The 16,288-nt window shown below is 46.7% G+C and overlaps 1 protein-coding gene across 1 annotated transcript in view; it reads right to left on the bottom strand.

Annotated features, from left to right (window-relative positions):
* The window catches only part of ccdc150 (coiled-coil domain containing 150), a 114,998-nt gene that overhangs the window by 66,721 nt on the left and 31,989 nt on the right, over positions 1 to 16,288 (bottom strand). The window contains exons 13-14 of the mRNA XM_078563817.1: positions 4,748 to 4,840; positions 2,550 to 2,633 (exon numbers count right to left, since the gene is read on the bottom strand). Coding sequence (XP_078419943.1) covers positions 2,550 to 2,633; positions 4,748 to 4,840 — 177 coding nt within the window. The remainder of the gene's footprint in view (positions 1 to 2,549; positions 2,634 to 4,747; positions 4,841 to 16,288) is intronic.

Here is a 16,288-nt window from a genome sequence, read left to right as displayed (position 1 = left end):
CTAGGGATGGGCATTAAAATGCTGGCCCAGCTAGCAAAGCCAACATCCCATGAATGAATTTAAAAAAAAGAAATCCTGAGCCAGCAACTCATCCAAAATTCAACTGTCTGTGGTATCCTGTCCTATTTGCAGCAGAACTTTTCAGGCACAGAACGGCTTTAACAGTCCTTACGTACCCAGCCTAGATGATGTACATGGTCACCTCTGCCTCGAAGGTCATCCCTTTATGCACCTTTTTATCCTTCTATATGCTGGTGCTCATTCCCCTGCCACTTTAGTTTAAACCCATCCCAACCATGCTAGTGTACCTTGCTGCGTCAACATTGGCCCCAGTCCTGTTGATGTGCACCCTGTCGCTTTTGAATAGGTGCCTCCTGTCCCAGAGATGGTCCCAATGTCCCAAGAATCTCAAGTCCTGCCACCTGCACCATGTCTGAAGCCACACATTGATCCTATCTTCCTGTTTTCACTCTTGCTAGCACTTGGCACTGGGAATAATCCAGAAATTACTGCCTTCTAAGTTATACTTTTTAATTTCCTCCCTAGCTCCTGAAAATTGACCGTAGGATCACAGTACCTGCTTCCTCTATGTCTTTGGTACCAAATTGTACCACAACTTCTGGCTCACTCCCTTCTCCCTGCAGAATGTCCTGCACCCTCTCTGTGATGTCCTTTACCCAGACACCAGAAACACAAAAAAGCATGTGAAATTCACAATGACACTTACAGAAACGTCTGTCTGCTCCCAGTTATGGAATCTCCTGAAATGACTAGACTTCTATGCTGTTGTTCCCCATTGTGCAGCCCCTTGTCCATTGGTGCCATGATCTGAACTGCACTCCTTTAAGGTGTCATAATTCCCAGAAGTCTCCAATGCTGATTGAGAGTGGGGGACATCCTCAAGACTCCTGCACTTGCTGCCTCTTCCTACCCTTCTGGATGGCCACTCATCAACTATCCTGAATTCTCTCTGCCTCTGGGGTGGCCACCTCTTGGAAAGTATGATCTAAGAAACTCTCATCCTCCCTGAAGCTCCATGGTGACTCTAGTTGCCCCTCAAACTTGGAAACACTTGAGTTGAGCTCAAGCACTTCCTACACGTGATCCCCCAAAACACATGAAGTGTCTGTAAGTTTAGCTGCCCATCCATGATCTGAAAAATAACACTATTCCCTCTTAAAGAGCCTAGTTAGTAATTTGTTTAAACTTTTAATTTTAATTAATGCCTCTACCTTTGCTTTCAGGCTTTTTCGTCCCGTGCTCCCTCTCTCATACCACTCCTTTTTTAAAAGAAAATTAAAACACTACATCTTCACTCACTGCACCAAGCTCCCCAAGTTTAATAAAGAGGTACTCTGTCCAACTGGACTCTGCACTACTTACACCATGCGTTCACGAAAACCTCCTTTATTTATAGCAGCAAAAATTTCAAAGACCTGAGGCAGCCTCTGCTACCTAATTGCCAGTTCTAACTAGGCACCTAATTAACTAACTGTGCAACTGTTACTAGCAGGCAAATTGTGAAAGAAATTACAAATTGGTGTTAAAGTTAAGTTAAATGCTAAATGCAAAACTTGTCTAAAATATTGAAAGAGATCAATCTTTCTAAAATCCTTAAAATTTCCTCACTCACCAAATTCCCTGAATTTAGTAAACTGTAGAAACAGGACTGCATAGCACTGGACTAAGAAAATGATAAAACCACAGGCAATTTGCACATAGCAAGCTCCCACAAACAGCAATCTGATAATGATCAGATAATCTGAGTTTTGTTATGTTAAAGAATAAATACTGGCCGGGACACTGGTAGTAACTCACCTGTCCTTCAAAACACTGTAAAGTGATCTTTTAAGTCCACTGAAGACAGATGGGGCCTAGGTTTTATGCCTTATCTGAAAGACAACACTTCCAACAATACAGCACTCCCTGGAGTGTCGGCATAGATTTTTGTGCTCAAGTCCTGCCGTGGGACTTGAACCTACAACCTTCTGACTCAGAGGTAAGAGTGGTACCAACTGAGCCATGGCAAATTGAGCTGTATTACATGTGTGTTATAGGATGATTACAAAGGTATTTCTGAAACTGTTAATTGGCCACTGAGAGAATGAATGCATTTGAAGAAATATGAGTGTTTATAAAGTTGTTTTAAAAAATAGACGTGTAATTAGCTTTAATTTTCATGCGTTTTCTATTGACAAGATATACATTAGTGACTTTGTTGATGGGGAAACACAATTGTAAACAAAATTTCTTACAGAATTCACTAAATACATCTTCAGATTCATTGGCAAGGTAAGAGTAAATCTTCAGGATTGTCTCTTGGACCGTAGTCCAAGGAGCAGTCCATCTACCCATTGTAGACCCCATCAGATTTTCATTCCATTGACTTCAATTGAATAAGAGTCAGATGGATTGTACAGCCGACAGCTCATCCACAGTGCTCAATTATCTCTCAGGTCGTGAAGGTAAAAATTTACCCCTTAATGTCAATTTTAATCAGCTCAGTTTCAATAACAAACTGAAAACTTCATATTAATATTGTGTAATACCTGTAGTCTTCCCTTGTCATATGCCAATTTGTTTTTACTCTCTGTTATTTCAGCAAGGACATGCTCTACGTGCTCCTGTGCATGCTGGGGAGGAAAAGGAGTTTAAAAAAAAATGTGGCTGGTATGCTTTTAAACGTTCAGAAAATAAGTTATTAACCCAATCCCAATTTTATACATGACATCATAATTAGATACACAAATGGATTATTATATTTAGTTTGATCTTCTGTTTTATCGTCACAGACATAAAAGGAAAGTAAAATTTATATGCTTCTCTCTCCATGTAACTGTCCCTTGTTTCAGACTTTCTAGTTCTTGGGGGATAATTTCAACCTAGCCAATCTGTTGGGAACCTGACAGTTGTAGATTACCCACATGTTTTACACCTAACCTGATTTTACTTTCCATTTCAAAGTAAAATTTGGCAGGATATGGAACAGGTGGCTTATCTGATGTGATCCAGTCAGTTTTCCTCCAGACAAGCTGTGAAAATTAGCCCCCTTCTCATCCTCTGCCTTTTGTCTGTCTTTCTATTTCCCCTTTTCACTGTTGTTCTTCATATAGTTCAGGGAGACTTTGTCATTATCTTTGCATCCGTTTGAGGGTTTCTTTCATTCTTCATGTTCAGCTTATTCTGCAAAACTGTCCTACCCTCTGTTTCATTTCTTCTGTCACTGTTTTTATTTCTATCCATCTCTTTGGCACAATTACATAATTTCTCTTGTGCTTCTGTGCCCATCTCCTTTCTGATCCTTTATTCTTTTGACTCACTTTAAAGTTTGTGATAACTTCAGTCATTATGTTTATGTTCCAAACGTAAGGGATCTGACTGTGTTTAGACATGAGTGGAAATATGGGTGGGGTAGTGTCAGATCCAGAAGATTGGAGAAACTAAGCAGCTAAGACTCAATATATGGCTACATGTCCAGAGGCGAAGAAATTCAAATTGGGGTGATCAGAAAGGTTAACTATTTGAGCACACTCAGAGGGAAGAGGAGATTCAGGTTCGGTGGAACAGAGGCACACTGGGTTGATTATAGAGAAGGTGGCTAATAATAGTTAAAATATAGAAAATAAAGGTGATGCAAATAATTTGAATTAGAAAATAGAACACTGATTTGAGTTAAATAAAATCATTAGAAAAATGTAAGGGATTGTAGTGGGAAACTTTAATAGCCAAAAACGGATGGGTTTTAGTCAAGTTTTTAGTCAAAAAAGTTTTTAAAATATCAAACTAGAATACAATACACCTGGTAACTGTCCAGCTCTGGGCTTAGCAGAGGCAGGATATTGAAGGTGGGAAACCTACTCTTTTCCAGGCGGTCACTATTTTATTTTAATTTTTTAATGTGCCTCACAGTTTAGCTCCATTTTAAATTTTACACTGGTCAGTTGTGCTTCCTGGACCTCAGGACACCCCATAGCTGAAAGAGAGTGAGGAGTGTTGGATCCAGCACTGCTTGTGGATCAGGAGCAGCAGGAGACTCCCTGGCTCACCAAGTTAACCTGCACCCCCTCATGTGCGGTTCTATTTCTCCACCCCAGGGCCAAAACTTCCCACCAACCCTTTTGATACCCCACTCCCTCTTTCACATCCCTCCCCTCTCTCTCTCTCTCTCCCTTCTATGTGCTCCCTGGCCACATCCACCAATAACCACCCCCACACTCCCCATGACCTTTTCAATCTCTCCCAGACCCTTCTGATCTCCCCCGACCCATCTGATCTTCCACTTGGGTCCTTGTGGTCTCTGCACCCACCCCAGCCACCAGTATCCTCCGACGCCCACTCCACTCAGATCTCCAAAACCCAACTCCACGACTGATCTCCGCCCCAGCCTACAATCTCTGGCCCAGCCCCTCCGAAAGCCTCCCTCTCTCCTCTCTGCTGCCTGAATGTGGTCTAGTGTCAAAAGCGTACCCCTTTGACAGTCAACTAGCCTCTCAAATGGTTGGCTGTGTCTGAGAAACAGAAAAAATTTCAATCAAATTCTGCCATTAAATTTGGCAGGAACCAAAAGGAAAACCTTTCTTCCAAGTTCCCAGAAGTTTTTTTTAACCTTAATAGCATGAGAGAGAAGGAAGTACATAAAAGAGAGAACAATATTAAAATTTTACAACATAGAAGGTAAAAATCAAACGGGTTCAGTTCCAAAACCTGTTCGAGAATTATGACTGCTTTTGAGAATTTTATTGCCTACCTGCTGATGTTCCAGAGCTGAGAGTCGCTCGACAAGATGTCCATTTTCTTCCTCTTGTTTCTTCAAGGCAGCAGTCAATGCATCCACCTTAAGCTGCATAAAAATAGCTAATCTTTCAATAACTGTCAAAATAATTACCACGTAGATGTTTATTTTTTAAATAATTATCAAAGTACCTCAACTCTTAACTTCACATCCAGCAGAACTTAACATCTCAACTGGCCTTAAATCTTCAAAATCATCATAACTAGTACAATTAAGACAAAATATCATACAACACTTCTATCTTCAGTTGCTCGAAATCACACTGAGGGTTTCTGAACTTGAGAAGCAGCTGGAGTCATTGATGGGCATATCAGTGGTTGCCTGTTTCCTGGGTCAAATGTTTCACAATGTAGTTACCCCACAGCCACAAATGGAATCATAGTGGGAGGTCGTTGGGAAAAGAAAATAGAGGCAGGCAGTGAAGGAATACCAATGAGGGTCACAACATCTTGAAGGAGTGCTGTTCCAAGCCTGGCACCATAAGGTGGAAGTCTACACAGGGGACACAGCAACGAGTAGGAAACCAGCAGTTAAAGGGGATTGAACAGTCAGGTCATTCTGCTACCATTGACATGAAAGTCATTTGGTACGTTGCTTCCCTGGTGCCAGGGTAAGGGACAGGTCTCTGTCTCATCTTTTCTGAGGATGCCACTTTCCATAACAATTCTTCCAATATTTCTTCCTTTTTCCTTAACTGAAGTTTCGCTCCACTGGGTCAACAGGGCCACAACCATGTCTGTGCCACTTCTTGCATTTCTGCTCTTGCCCTTCCTCTCTATCTCAGAACCATAATAAGGTTCCTCTTTATCCTCATCTTCCACTCCACCAGCCTCAACTCTTAATGAATGATCCTCCATTGTTTCCAGCATGATGCCACCACCAAACATGTTTGCCCTTCCCAGCTACTCAGCATTCTGAATGGACAGTTCCCTCTGTGGCACCCTGCTCCACTCCACAATCTCCTCCGATAACCCCTCATCTACCCACAGCACCTGTCCAAGTTAGCACAAGAGATGCAACACCTGCTCTTTTATCTCCTCCCTTCCCACCTTCCAAGCCCCAAACACACCGTGCAGGTAAAATAGTGATTTACTTGTACTTCTTTCAATTTACTACCCTGCAGTCACTGCTCACGATGTGGTCGCGTCTGCACTGGAAAATTGCAATGCAAACTGGGTGACCACTTAGCGGAATGCCTCCCTTCAGTCCAAAAGTGCGACTCAAGCTTATGGTTTCCTATTATTTTAATTTTCCACCTCATTCCCACTCTGACCTTTCTGTTCCAATGAAGCTCAGTGTAATCTTGAGGAATAGCACTTCACCTTTTGACTAGGTGCTTTATGGCCTTCAGGGCTCAAACATTGAGTTCAGCAGTTTGAGATCATAACCTTTACCTCCAATTTTTTTTTGGACTGCAGCTAAAGATGATGATAGTGTATTTCACATTTACGCCTCCACACGACTCTTTTTATATCTTGTTTTGTTTCTTTACTTTCTATATCCTTTGGCCTTGCACAATGATCCCTTTTGTCATTTAATCTATCCTACCTTCCACCCTTTCACAGACCTTCCCTTTTATTCCTGCCCCCCTCCATTCTTTCTCTGCCCTTTTACTTGTTTAAAACTTGTTACATCTGTAATTTTTCCAGTTCTGACAAAAAATCATTGACCTGAAACATGAACTTTATTTTGCTATCCACAGATGCTACCTGAGCATTTCCAGCATTTTCTGTTTTGATTCCAGATTTCCAACACCCAACTATATTGCTTTTGTATCAGCCAATTGTAGTACCCTCTTAGCACAAACATAATGTAATAATGTTGAAGCACAATTCAATACCCCCAAAGTAGCTGAATATATTTTCACACTCAGTTGGGTATGTTTCTTCTATTTACTAATTTAAAGTAAAAATTGTGGCGAGTATAAAGCAAAGCAATATTAAATAGCATCAAATGCACTGGGCAGAATTTTAATGGAATGGACCCACTCGCAACAGTGGAGCAGGCGTGGCAGCGACAGCAGGTTGAGAAACTGTTCAGCGGGATTTGCTGCGGCTGTTTAATTCGGTCATGGCATTAGCATCTTGCCTCTGGGTTTCCTGACTGATCACAGAGTAAGGGTGTAGCATTGAACCATGCCTCTCAGTGGAAGGATTTCTATTTGAGGTGCTCAGAATGGTTGCATCCTGCATTAGATCTAGATATTTCTGGAAGCAAGGTATGGGAAAGCTGATGCCCCCAGTTCTGTGGTTCTTCCCTGGAAGTGTTGCTGGAGATGGTGAGGGCCCGAAGAGATGTGTTGTTTCCCAGGTACGGGAGGAAGAGACCATTGAAGCAAACAGACATGACTGAAGTCTCTGAAGCAGTCAGTGTGGTCCCTAGAACATGGACACAGTGTTTCAAGAGATTCAATGATTTCATAAGGACAAAAATGGTGGGTGGCAGACCACTTTCAGATGCCACCTTCCACACTCTGACTACCCAGCAATCTCCTGTACAGCACACCACAGAACACACTTCGCAGTTTCAATGATTCCACTATCTTGAAGTACCTCCTTGCATGCCCCATCTGGACACCCAACACTCACTCACCCTCATTTTAATGCCATTTCACACTCATCTCTCAGTCACCCTCCACAACTGCTGTCATTCCATCCCACCACGCATTCCATTTCTCACACTAAACTCTCTGCTTTCTTTCCTGGCACGACAAGACAGAGCACAGGGAGAGACAGTGAACTTGGGTAGCCCTGCAGTTGTAACTGCCTTCATTGCTGCAATGGATATGGCGTTGAAGTTGGTAGGTGACACAGTCCATGGGTATAGGTGGAGGTCTCCCACAACCTCGTGATAGGTTTGGATATCATACTGCCATTTGGTGCATAACAGTAGCTCATGTTGAATTACCATCACCATTAACTGAAATCTGCAAAATATAGACTTTGAACACACAGTTCAGCATGGGGCTCTAACAAACATAGCTAGGTTGTGATATAGTGAGGTGCACATCACATATCAGCAGGAGTGGAGACAGGGACAGGAATGGAGAGCCCCCATCAGAGGCACAAGGCCCCCCACACCCCAAGTTCTGCTCAGCTGGACATAGTTGCTGAGCCTCAGGGTTCATTCAAAAAGGTGACACTCTTGAAGCAACAAGGGGAAATGTGTATGTTTCTATCAGCATCTCCGGAGCAATGCGAATCCTTGGAGAGAGACTGGAGAAATCCACCTCTAACATGAGTGCCATGATGTCTTAGACATTTGTACTCGTATCCATCTCCATGGAAAGAGCAGCTATCTGTCTGGAAAATCAGGCCTGGCAGGTAACCAAGTGCATGCTTGCCCTGAACAATGGCCTGCACACTCAGTCTGCCACATTAGCCAGAATAGAGGTCAGCCTAACTTTGGCTGTTTAACACCTCACTGAAGTGCATCCAAGTGCTCTTCAGCTCTTGGCTAGCAGGGAAGTTTTGGGCCATAAGGAGAAAGGTGGAGAAAGAGCAAATAGAAGTGGGGGCTCTTCTCAAGGCATTCCCACTTCTCATTCTTTGCCCCATCCCATTCTCAGACGGAAACCCACATGCTGCCTCCTGCCTCGATGACTGAAAGTGCCCTTGCACAGGTGCAGGTGGAGCAGTCTTTGGTAGGGCCTTCTTGGGCTTCAAAAACTGAAGTATGTCCACCATGGGCATTCAGCTATCAGAGCAGGAGAACAAGCAGCCTGCCTTCAGCTCTGAAGTCGCAGGGGTAGCACTACATATGAATAATAGACGGTGGAAGAGAAAGACTTCTTAGCTGTAAAAAGGGACTCACTTGGCTATTTATAACAATGTCAATGTTATTGTGTCTATGGAAATTTAAATGAATCAAGCACTTTGTCTGAACTCTCCACTGTCCTGCCATCTCTGTTGTTGCCTCCCAAATTCCAAATAGACAGTAGCCTTCAGGAGAATGCAATGACCAGAGCGGAGGATGAGCAAAGGGTGTGAATGCGATGGAATGATTTATGACTGTGGGAATGAATTGTGTTGTTGACAGGACGGGGATGGTTAGCAGCGGAGTGCCACAAGGTTTCATGCATCCACGTTATCAAAAGCGTGGCTGTTGCAGGCTTTTCTGGCAGTCAGGTGAATGGCTGCAGGCAATGTGGCCACACAGGCTCCTCCTCCTCACAAAAGGATGCCTAATGGTCAGCACCTTCCTTCCTCCTGCTACTCCATTCCTCTCTGTGGCACAGCACTGTGCAAGGTACAATAGATGACAACCATTCTGGAGATCCTTGCTGGTATATACTGAAGTGTGCCCCCAGATCTGTCCAGGCACCTGATCCGCATCTCCAGCAATCCAAAGGCTTACTGCATGATCACCCTTGTGGTCATTTGGCTCTTCTTGCATCTTTCCTCTGCATCATTGGTAGGGGCTTCTCACAGGTGCCATGAACTAGGTCCTCAGAGGATAGCCCTTGTCTCGAAGAAGTCACCCACTCACTCTGTGTGGGGGTGCGAACACTTAAGGGTGATGTGACTGGAACAGAATGAAAGAATCATGGCAGCTTTGAGGATATTTCGCACAGACATACATGAAAACCTCTCAGTGGTCACATAGCAGCTCAGCATTGATGAGAGTGAAATCCCTTCGGATTGATAAATACTCTAGGATCATGAGGGCACTTTGATTGCCACATGTGTACAGTCAATGGCTTCCTGTACATCTGGGAATCCAGCCACTGCAACAAATGTGTCTGTCTGCCCTATCAGACAAAGTGGACATAAGCAGCAGCCTGGTCAAACACGGCAGCAGTCACCTCGGGGAAACACTTGTTGGAAGCTAATTGCGGAATCCTGCAGATAGCATCAGCAGGTGATAGAAGAAGCCTGAGGCAAAGAAATTCAAGGCAGTGGTGACCTTCACAGCCACTGGCAACTGATCTTAGGAGGAGGTCGTGTTCCAGGAAGATGTAGATATCAGCCACGACCTGCCATGAAAGCCTGAGGCACTGTTGCTCCGTCATGTTGAGGAAGCTCATCCTCTCTGTGTATACCCTATGCTCGGGTTATCACCTTCTTCAAGCTGGAGCTCTGTGCCCATCCCCTGTCCTACGGCTGTAGAGAAGGCAGCTGCTATTTCTGCTCCTACTGTTGTTAATGCTGCTGGTGTTGCTCTTGATGCTGTTGCTGTGACTGCTCATTTATTCTTCATGCTGCAGTGGCGGCTGACAGCAGGGAAGTGTAAGTTTAACGTGGGTGAAATGACTTCCAAAAAGTTGGAACTCCCCTCTAAAGCAGTAAAGTACACTCTCAGAAGTTCTCCCTTTCACAAATAAGGCCAGCATCTAAGCAGTTTCACTGTTTAAAGGTTTTCAAGCCTGTCAGTTTCATTGGTTAATGGCTGCCCACCATGAGTGGATCGTCCACTCCCATTTGCGCTGAGTGGGTCAGAAATTGGTTTCACGCTGGTATGAAATCACAGCAGGATCATCCATTTGTGTTTGCCATGGCGGATCACGAATCCGGCTGGAGGCCAGCGTGAAGCGCTAATGGGATGCAAAGTAGGGCCCGACCGGAATCGTCCTTCCATGCCCAAGTTACTGTTATGCTGGTGAGAAAACATTCCAGCCCAGAACATGTTTGGACAAGTGTGACATGCAGAAGTCGGGTCTTACCTTTGGGGCCTTGCTCAGATCACGGACATCTGAGCAGATGATGATACTGGAGACCTACAGCTACCATACTCTGGAGGGTCTGGAACACGTGCATTCCAAGATGAGTGGATATTCATGCACTCGGCTCTTCCTCAAAGCAGCTCTCAGAAGGTGGGAGGTCTCCACGCAACAGCTTTCACATCGCTGAGGCTTCGAAATTTCATGGACTTCGTCATGGGCTGCGTCATGGGATGATCAGCGAAGGTGGGGGGGGGAGTGGGAGAGGTCTGCAGGGGGGGTGGAACAGACGCGAAGGTCTGCAGGGGGGGTGGAACAGACGCGAAGGTCTGCAGGGGGGGTGGAACAGACGCGAAGGTCTGCAGGGGGGGTGGAACAGACGCAAAGGTCTGCAGGGGGGGTGGAACGGACGCGAAAGTCTGCAGGGGGGGTGGAACGGACGCGAAGGTCTGCAGTGGGGGGTGGAATGGACGCAAAGGTCTGCAGGAGGATGGAATGGGCGTCCGAAGGTCTGCAGGGGGCATCTAAAGGTCTAAAGAGGGGGAAGAAGGTCTAAGGAGGGGGGGAAGAAGGTCTAAGGAGGGGGGAAGAAGGTCTAAGGAGGGGGGAAGAAGGTCTAAGGAGGGGGGAAGAAGGTCTAAGGAGGGGGGAAGAAGGTCTAAGGAGGGGGGAAGAAGGTCTAAGGAGGGGGGGGAAGAAGGTCTAAGGAGGGGGGGAAGAAGGTCTAAGGAGGGGGGGAAGAAGGTCTAAGGAGGGGGGAAGAAGGTCTAAGGAGGGGGGAAGAAGGTCTAAGGAGGGGGGAAGAAGGTCTAAGGAGGGGGGAAGAAGGTCTAAGGAGGGGGGAAGAAGGTCTAAGGAGGGGGGAAGAAGGTCTAAGGAGGGGGGGAAGAAGGTCTAAGGAGGGGGGGAAGAAGGTCTAAGGAGGGGGGGAAGAAGGTCTAAGGAGGGGGGAAGAAGGTCTAAGGAGGGGGGAAGAAGGTCTAAGGAGGGGGGAAGAAGGTCTAAGGAGGGGGGAAGAAGGTCTAAGGAGGGGGGAAGAAGGTCTAATGAGGGGGGAAGAAGGTCTAAGGAGGGGGGAAGAAGGTCTAAGGAGGGGGGAAGAAGGTCTAAGGAGGGGGGAAGAAGGTCTAAGGAGGGGGGAAGAAGGTCTAAGGAGGGGGGAAGAAGGTCTAAGGAGGGGAGGAAGAAGGTCTAAGGAGGGGAGGAAGAAGGTCTAAGGAGGGGAGGAAGAAGGTCTAAGGAGGGGAGGAAGAAGGTCTAAGGAGGGGAGGAAGAAGGTCTATGGGTAGGGAGGGGGGGTGGAGCCCAGAGGGGGAAGATGTCCAAATGAAGGAGGGAGTCTGGAGGGGGGGAAGGTTGGAGCCTAGAGGGCAGAATGATGCAAGTGGTGAGGCAGGTGTAAGAGGGGGGAAAGGTGCAAGGGAGGAGTCCGGTGGGGGGAGGCGGTGGGAGGTGTTCTGGGGTCAGAGGAGGGAGTCCGGAGGGGGAAGGTGTCCGGGGTAGAAGGGAGTCCAGTGGGGAAATGTGTGTCCTGGAGGAGGAAGAAGGGGTTGGGGGTTGCGGAGTGGGGGGGGATGGGGTGGAGGGAAGATGGTGTCTGAGAGGGGAGGAGTGAGCCCGGAGTGGGGGAAGGTGTCTGGGGTGAGGAAGGCATCAGGATGGAGGACGGAGTAAGGGGGATGGTGGAATGTCGATGTGAACATGCAAGGGAGGGGTTTGTGGAATCAACGACTGGCTCCCGGGGAACGAACTCAGAGTGGGCGTGGTAGGAAGGGATGGTTAAAGTATAGGGGACAGAGCAAGCAGGTAGGGTGGAGGACGAGGGTGCGATGCTATCGGTTAAAGGGGCAGCAAGGGTGGTTGGTGGAGACAGGGAGGTAAATACGGACATGGGAGCATGGGAAGGAGGAGGTCGAGAGGTCAATGTGGATAGGGATGGGGTTTTCAGCAAGGTAGGAAACGTGCATGTTCGCCTGGACATCCTGGAATGACAAGGGTTCAGGTTGGAAGGTTACGGTGGGGAGCTCGAAGGTTATGCCAGAGGGGTCTATGGTTTTTGGGGAAAGGACATGGGTGACTGGGGGAGGGGAAATGGTGGGGGAGCTCATGAGGAAATTGACCGTCATCATCTTTTCAAATTTGAAATTGAGCGGAGCCTCGTGTTGGATGGGCACATGTGCTGTATGGAAGTGAAATGAGTGGGTGCGAGGAGATGCAGGTCAGCTCAGCTGGATAACTGAAAGGAAACCCCAGCAGGCAGCACTGAAAATGCTCTGGATAGTGAGATGAGTGTGATGGACGAAGGCTCCACACTCATGCAAGAGTGCTTGCATAAGGATCCAAAAGGCCCTGCCACACATACTTCTCCCTGCAGAATAACTCGTGGTCCAGCTGCATGCAGCTGAACTGCTAGTGCGGGGGGTAAATGCACTCACGAAGCCTGTATATGAAGCTGAAAGACATTACACATTATTCTATGAAAGTGAATATATTTTTAGATTATAAAGTGACAAAATGTGTTCACCTGTGCAGTCACTCGTGATCAGAATTTCTTAACTTTTCTAAGTCTAATTGCTGCCCTGACATCCACAGCAGGGGTGGAGACAGCCTGTGCAGTGGTTGACCCCATTGCCACTGATGACTTCGCATTAATCCTCTGGAGATCCAAGGCCCTAAGGTCATCGCTTGCTTTGGCTGTCCTCCTATGGGCCAGTTTCTCCCTCTGCAGTGATAGAGGATGAGGTTGAGGGGGTCACAAGTAAAGGGGGCTTGGAGGGAGCGGACAGCCTCTGAGATTCCTGAGTGGATAACCCAGGGGTGTCCAGCTGCCGCTCCTCCACCCTTTGGGTGCCTGAGAGCCCTGGCCTGACTCCTTGACGGGAAGGAGCACCTGGAAGGACATCGAGTTGCTCTGTTTTCCTCCCGCATTACCACTGCAGGAACTCAGCCATGACTACCACGATGGAGTGCAGGTCTGCATAAGTCTCCAGGTTCTGCTGGACCAGGGTCTCCATGGCGTCTGCCATCCTTCCCATGGAGACCTCCTTATGCACACGTGGGCACCACTTCATCAGAGAACAGCTGGACTCACTCTTCCGACTCACATAATACTGTGTTGGGGGCTTCCAACAGCTCTGTATGGTGTTCCTCCGCCTTCTGCTGACTCTCCACCATGAGTTGGAAGGCCAAGTCCAGGGACTCGCCATCTGACTCGGCCTGACAGATGCCTCTTCTCCAGCAGCTGGGGAGCTCGGCTGAACCTGCCTCCTCCTGCTGTGGACACGTATCTGTGTGGTGACCACCAGATTGTGAAACCGAGCCTGCTCTACATCTAGGTCCCACCAAGGTGTGTGTCTCTGAAGTGGAGGGTGTGGGTAAGCGCTGTCTTCCAGGCTGCTTATTTCATCTCTTTCATGGAGGTAGTGTCCTCTTGGCTGGAGGTGAGTATCTGGATGGAGCTGATGGACTGGCTGGCTGAGGGTGTCGGTCACTTGGCAGAGTTCCCTGTGAACCAAAGTAGAGATAATTAGTGCATGACAGCAGAGTCAAAAACAGGTGAGAGCACTCACAGTTGCATTGAGAGAGGGGTGATCTGGTTCAGGATCCTCATGTGGGTGCTCCCCACCAGCCTCACTGTTGCAACATGCATGGTCCATGTTCTCGACAGTCAGCACGATGGCACACTCCTCAGTGAGTGAGGGGCCTAATGTGGGCCACTCCACCCCTGGTCTGGGACCTCACCCTCCTGCTATGAGCCAGCTTCTCCTGCATGAAAACAGGTGGAGAGAGTGTGAGCAGGATGCATGCCATGGCAGGTGATAAGGATGTGTGGAATGTTTATATGGTGAGCAGAGCCATGGACGGGATGAAGATGTGAGCTCCAGAGGATATGAGCCTGATGGAGATGTCAGGACGTGTGAGAGAGTTAGTGGTGCTGTCCCTTGAGGTGTGAGATCCCATGGATGTGTGATGGGTTTGGGAGTGTGTTGAGAGTGATGCGGTGGTTGACTTACCTTGGTGGAATGGATGAGATCATTCATCCTCTTCTTGCACTGGATGGCTGATTTCCTCTGTGCTCTGTCGCTGCTGAGTGCCGTTGCCACCACCTCTCTGGCTGGATTGGTGACTCTGGTGGACCTCCTGTGGACAGAGCGGGGATAGAGGACATCATGGCGGCCTTCCACTGCATCCAGCAGGTGCCCCAGAGAGGTGTCACTAAATTTGAAGGCTACTGTTACCCTTGCTTTTGGTGACCGTCTGTCACCTGGAGCAGTCCTGGTCTCTAGACATGAAGTAGGCTGCACTCTGGTGCACTTTAAATATGGCACCTGGAGTGAGGAAGCGCTGAGGTCACGACGTGGCAGGCAAATCTGAGCCCACCCACCAGCGATCTGGTGTGGTTTCTGTGAATGCGTTATTAATTAGGCGGGGCGTGCCAGGGAGCGGACGATATGGCGCGAAAACCCACATTGTAGCCAGCAGGTAAAACATAGTTTTTCACGCTTGCTACCGCACTTAGTGCAATTCTGGGATGATTCTTCCCCATGCTTTCACATTGATGACGCTGGCGAATTCCACGCAACTTGGAAAAATCATATGCTGGCTATTAATTAATTAACCTATAATTTTGACTTTAATTGGATAGTTAAATTTTTAAATGACTGATCAGTAATCTTCATGGGGGGTTTTCCATTCGCCTTGGAGCATGCTCCAGTAAAAGCCAGGAGTGAGTGGGATCATGCCAGCATTTAACCCCTGCGCCCACACCTGAACCCACCTCCATTTAACAGTCAAGTTACATTGGAATATAGTAATTGCTGTTATGCAGGGAAACATGGTAAACAATTTTCACATAGTACAATGCCACTAGCATCTATGAGGTGAATGACTAATTAATTTTTAGCTTGGTGATATTGATTGAGGGAGGAATCTTGGCCCTGTTGTTCTTTAGATAGTGCCAATGGATCTTTAATGTCCACCTGAGCATGCAACGACAAGCATGGACTGAATGACCTCCTTCTGTGTTGTATGACTATGACAGAGCCTTCACTCACGCTCTCAATTAAAGGATGGCAACTCTTACAATACAATATTCCCAAAGCAACTCCCTCAGGCGTGGAAAAAGGTTTGAACCCTCAACCATCTAAATCACAGAAAGTAAGATTTCCCCAGTGTAAATTACAAAAAGGATAATTCTGTTCTGTGCTTGTGTGACTCTTTTCCATTCAGTTTAATGAGATAGTTATATTTCCAACCATTGTTGCTTGCCACTTAAGGCAGCTCAACAAAATAATGACATTTATTTTGATTGCTTCAATAGCCTCGACAAGCTCTGAATCTTATTTTTAAAATGCCAGACAAATTAGGTTTGAAACATTAAATTACAATGAGCAAGAATTACCTCACTATTTGACTTAAATTGCAACTTACTGCTAAATGAAGTCAAATAAATGGATACATTGACATTTTAAAAAAAATTTTGTTCAGGGATGTGGGCATCTCTGGCAAGGCCAGCATTTGTTGCCCATTCCTAATTGCCCTTGAACTGAGTGGCTTGTTAGGCCATTTCAGAGGGCAGTTAAAAGTCAGCCACATTCCTATGGATCTGGTGCCCCATGTAGGACAGGCCAGGTAAGGATGGCAGATTTCCTTTCCTAAAGGACATTAGCAAACCAGATAGGTTTTAATGAAAGTCAATGATAGCTTCATGGTCACCGCTACTGAGACTAGCTTTCAAGTTCAGATTTTATTAATTTAATTTAAATTCCACCAGCTGCCATAGTAGGTTTTGAACCCATGTCTGTAGGGCATTAGCCTGGGCTTCTGGATTACTAGTC

The sequence above is a fragment of the Cetorhinus maximus genome, chromosome 19 (assembly GCF_964194155.1).
Source record: "Cetorhinus maximus chromosome 19, sCetMax3.hap1.1, whole genome shotgun sequence".
In the NCBI taxonomy this organism is placed as follows: Eukaryota; Metazoa; Chordata; class Chondrichthyes; order Lamniformes; family Cetorhinidae; genus Cetorhinus; species Cetorhinus maximus.
Note: the sequence above shows the minus strand (reverse complement) of the source record. Positions and strands in the feature narration are given on the sequence as shown.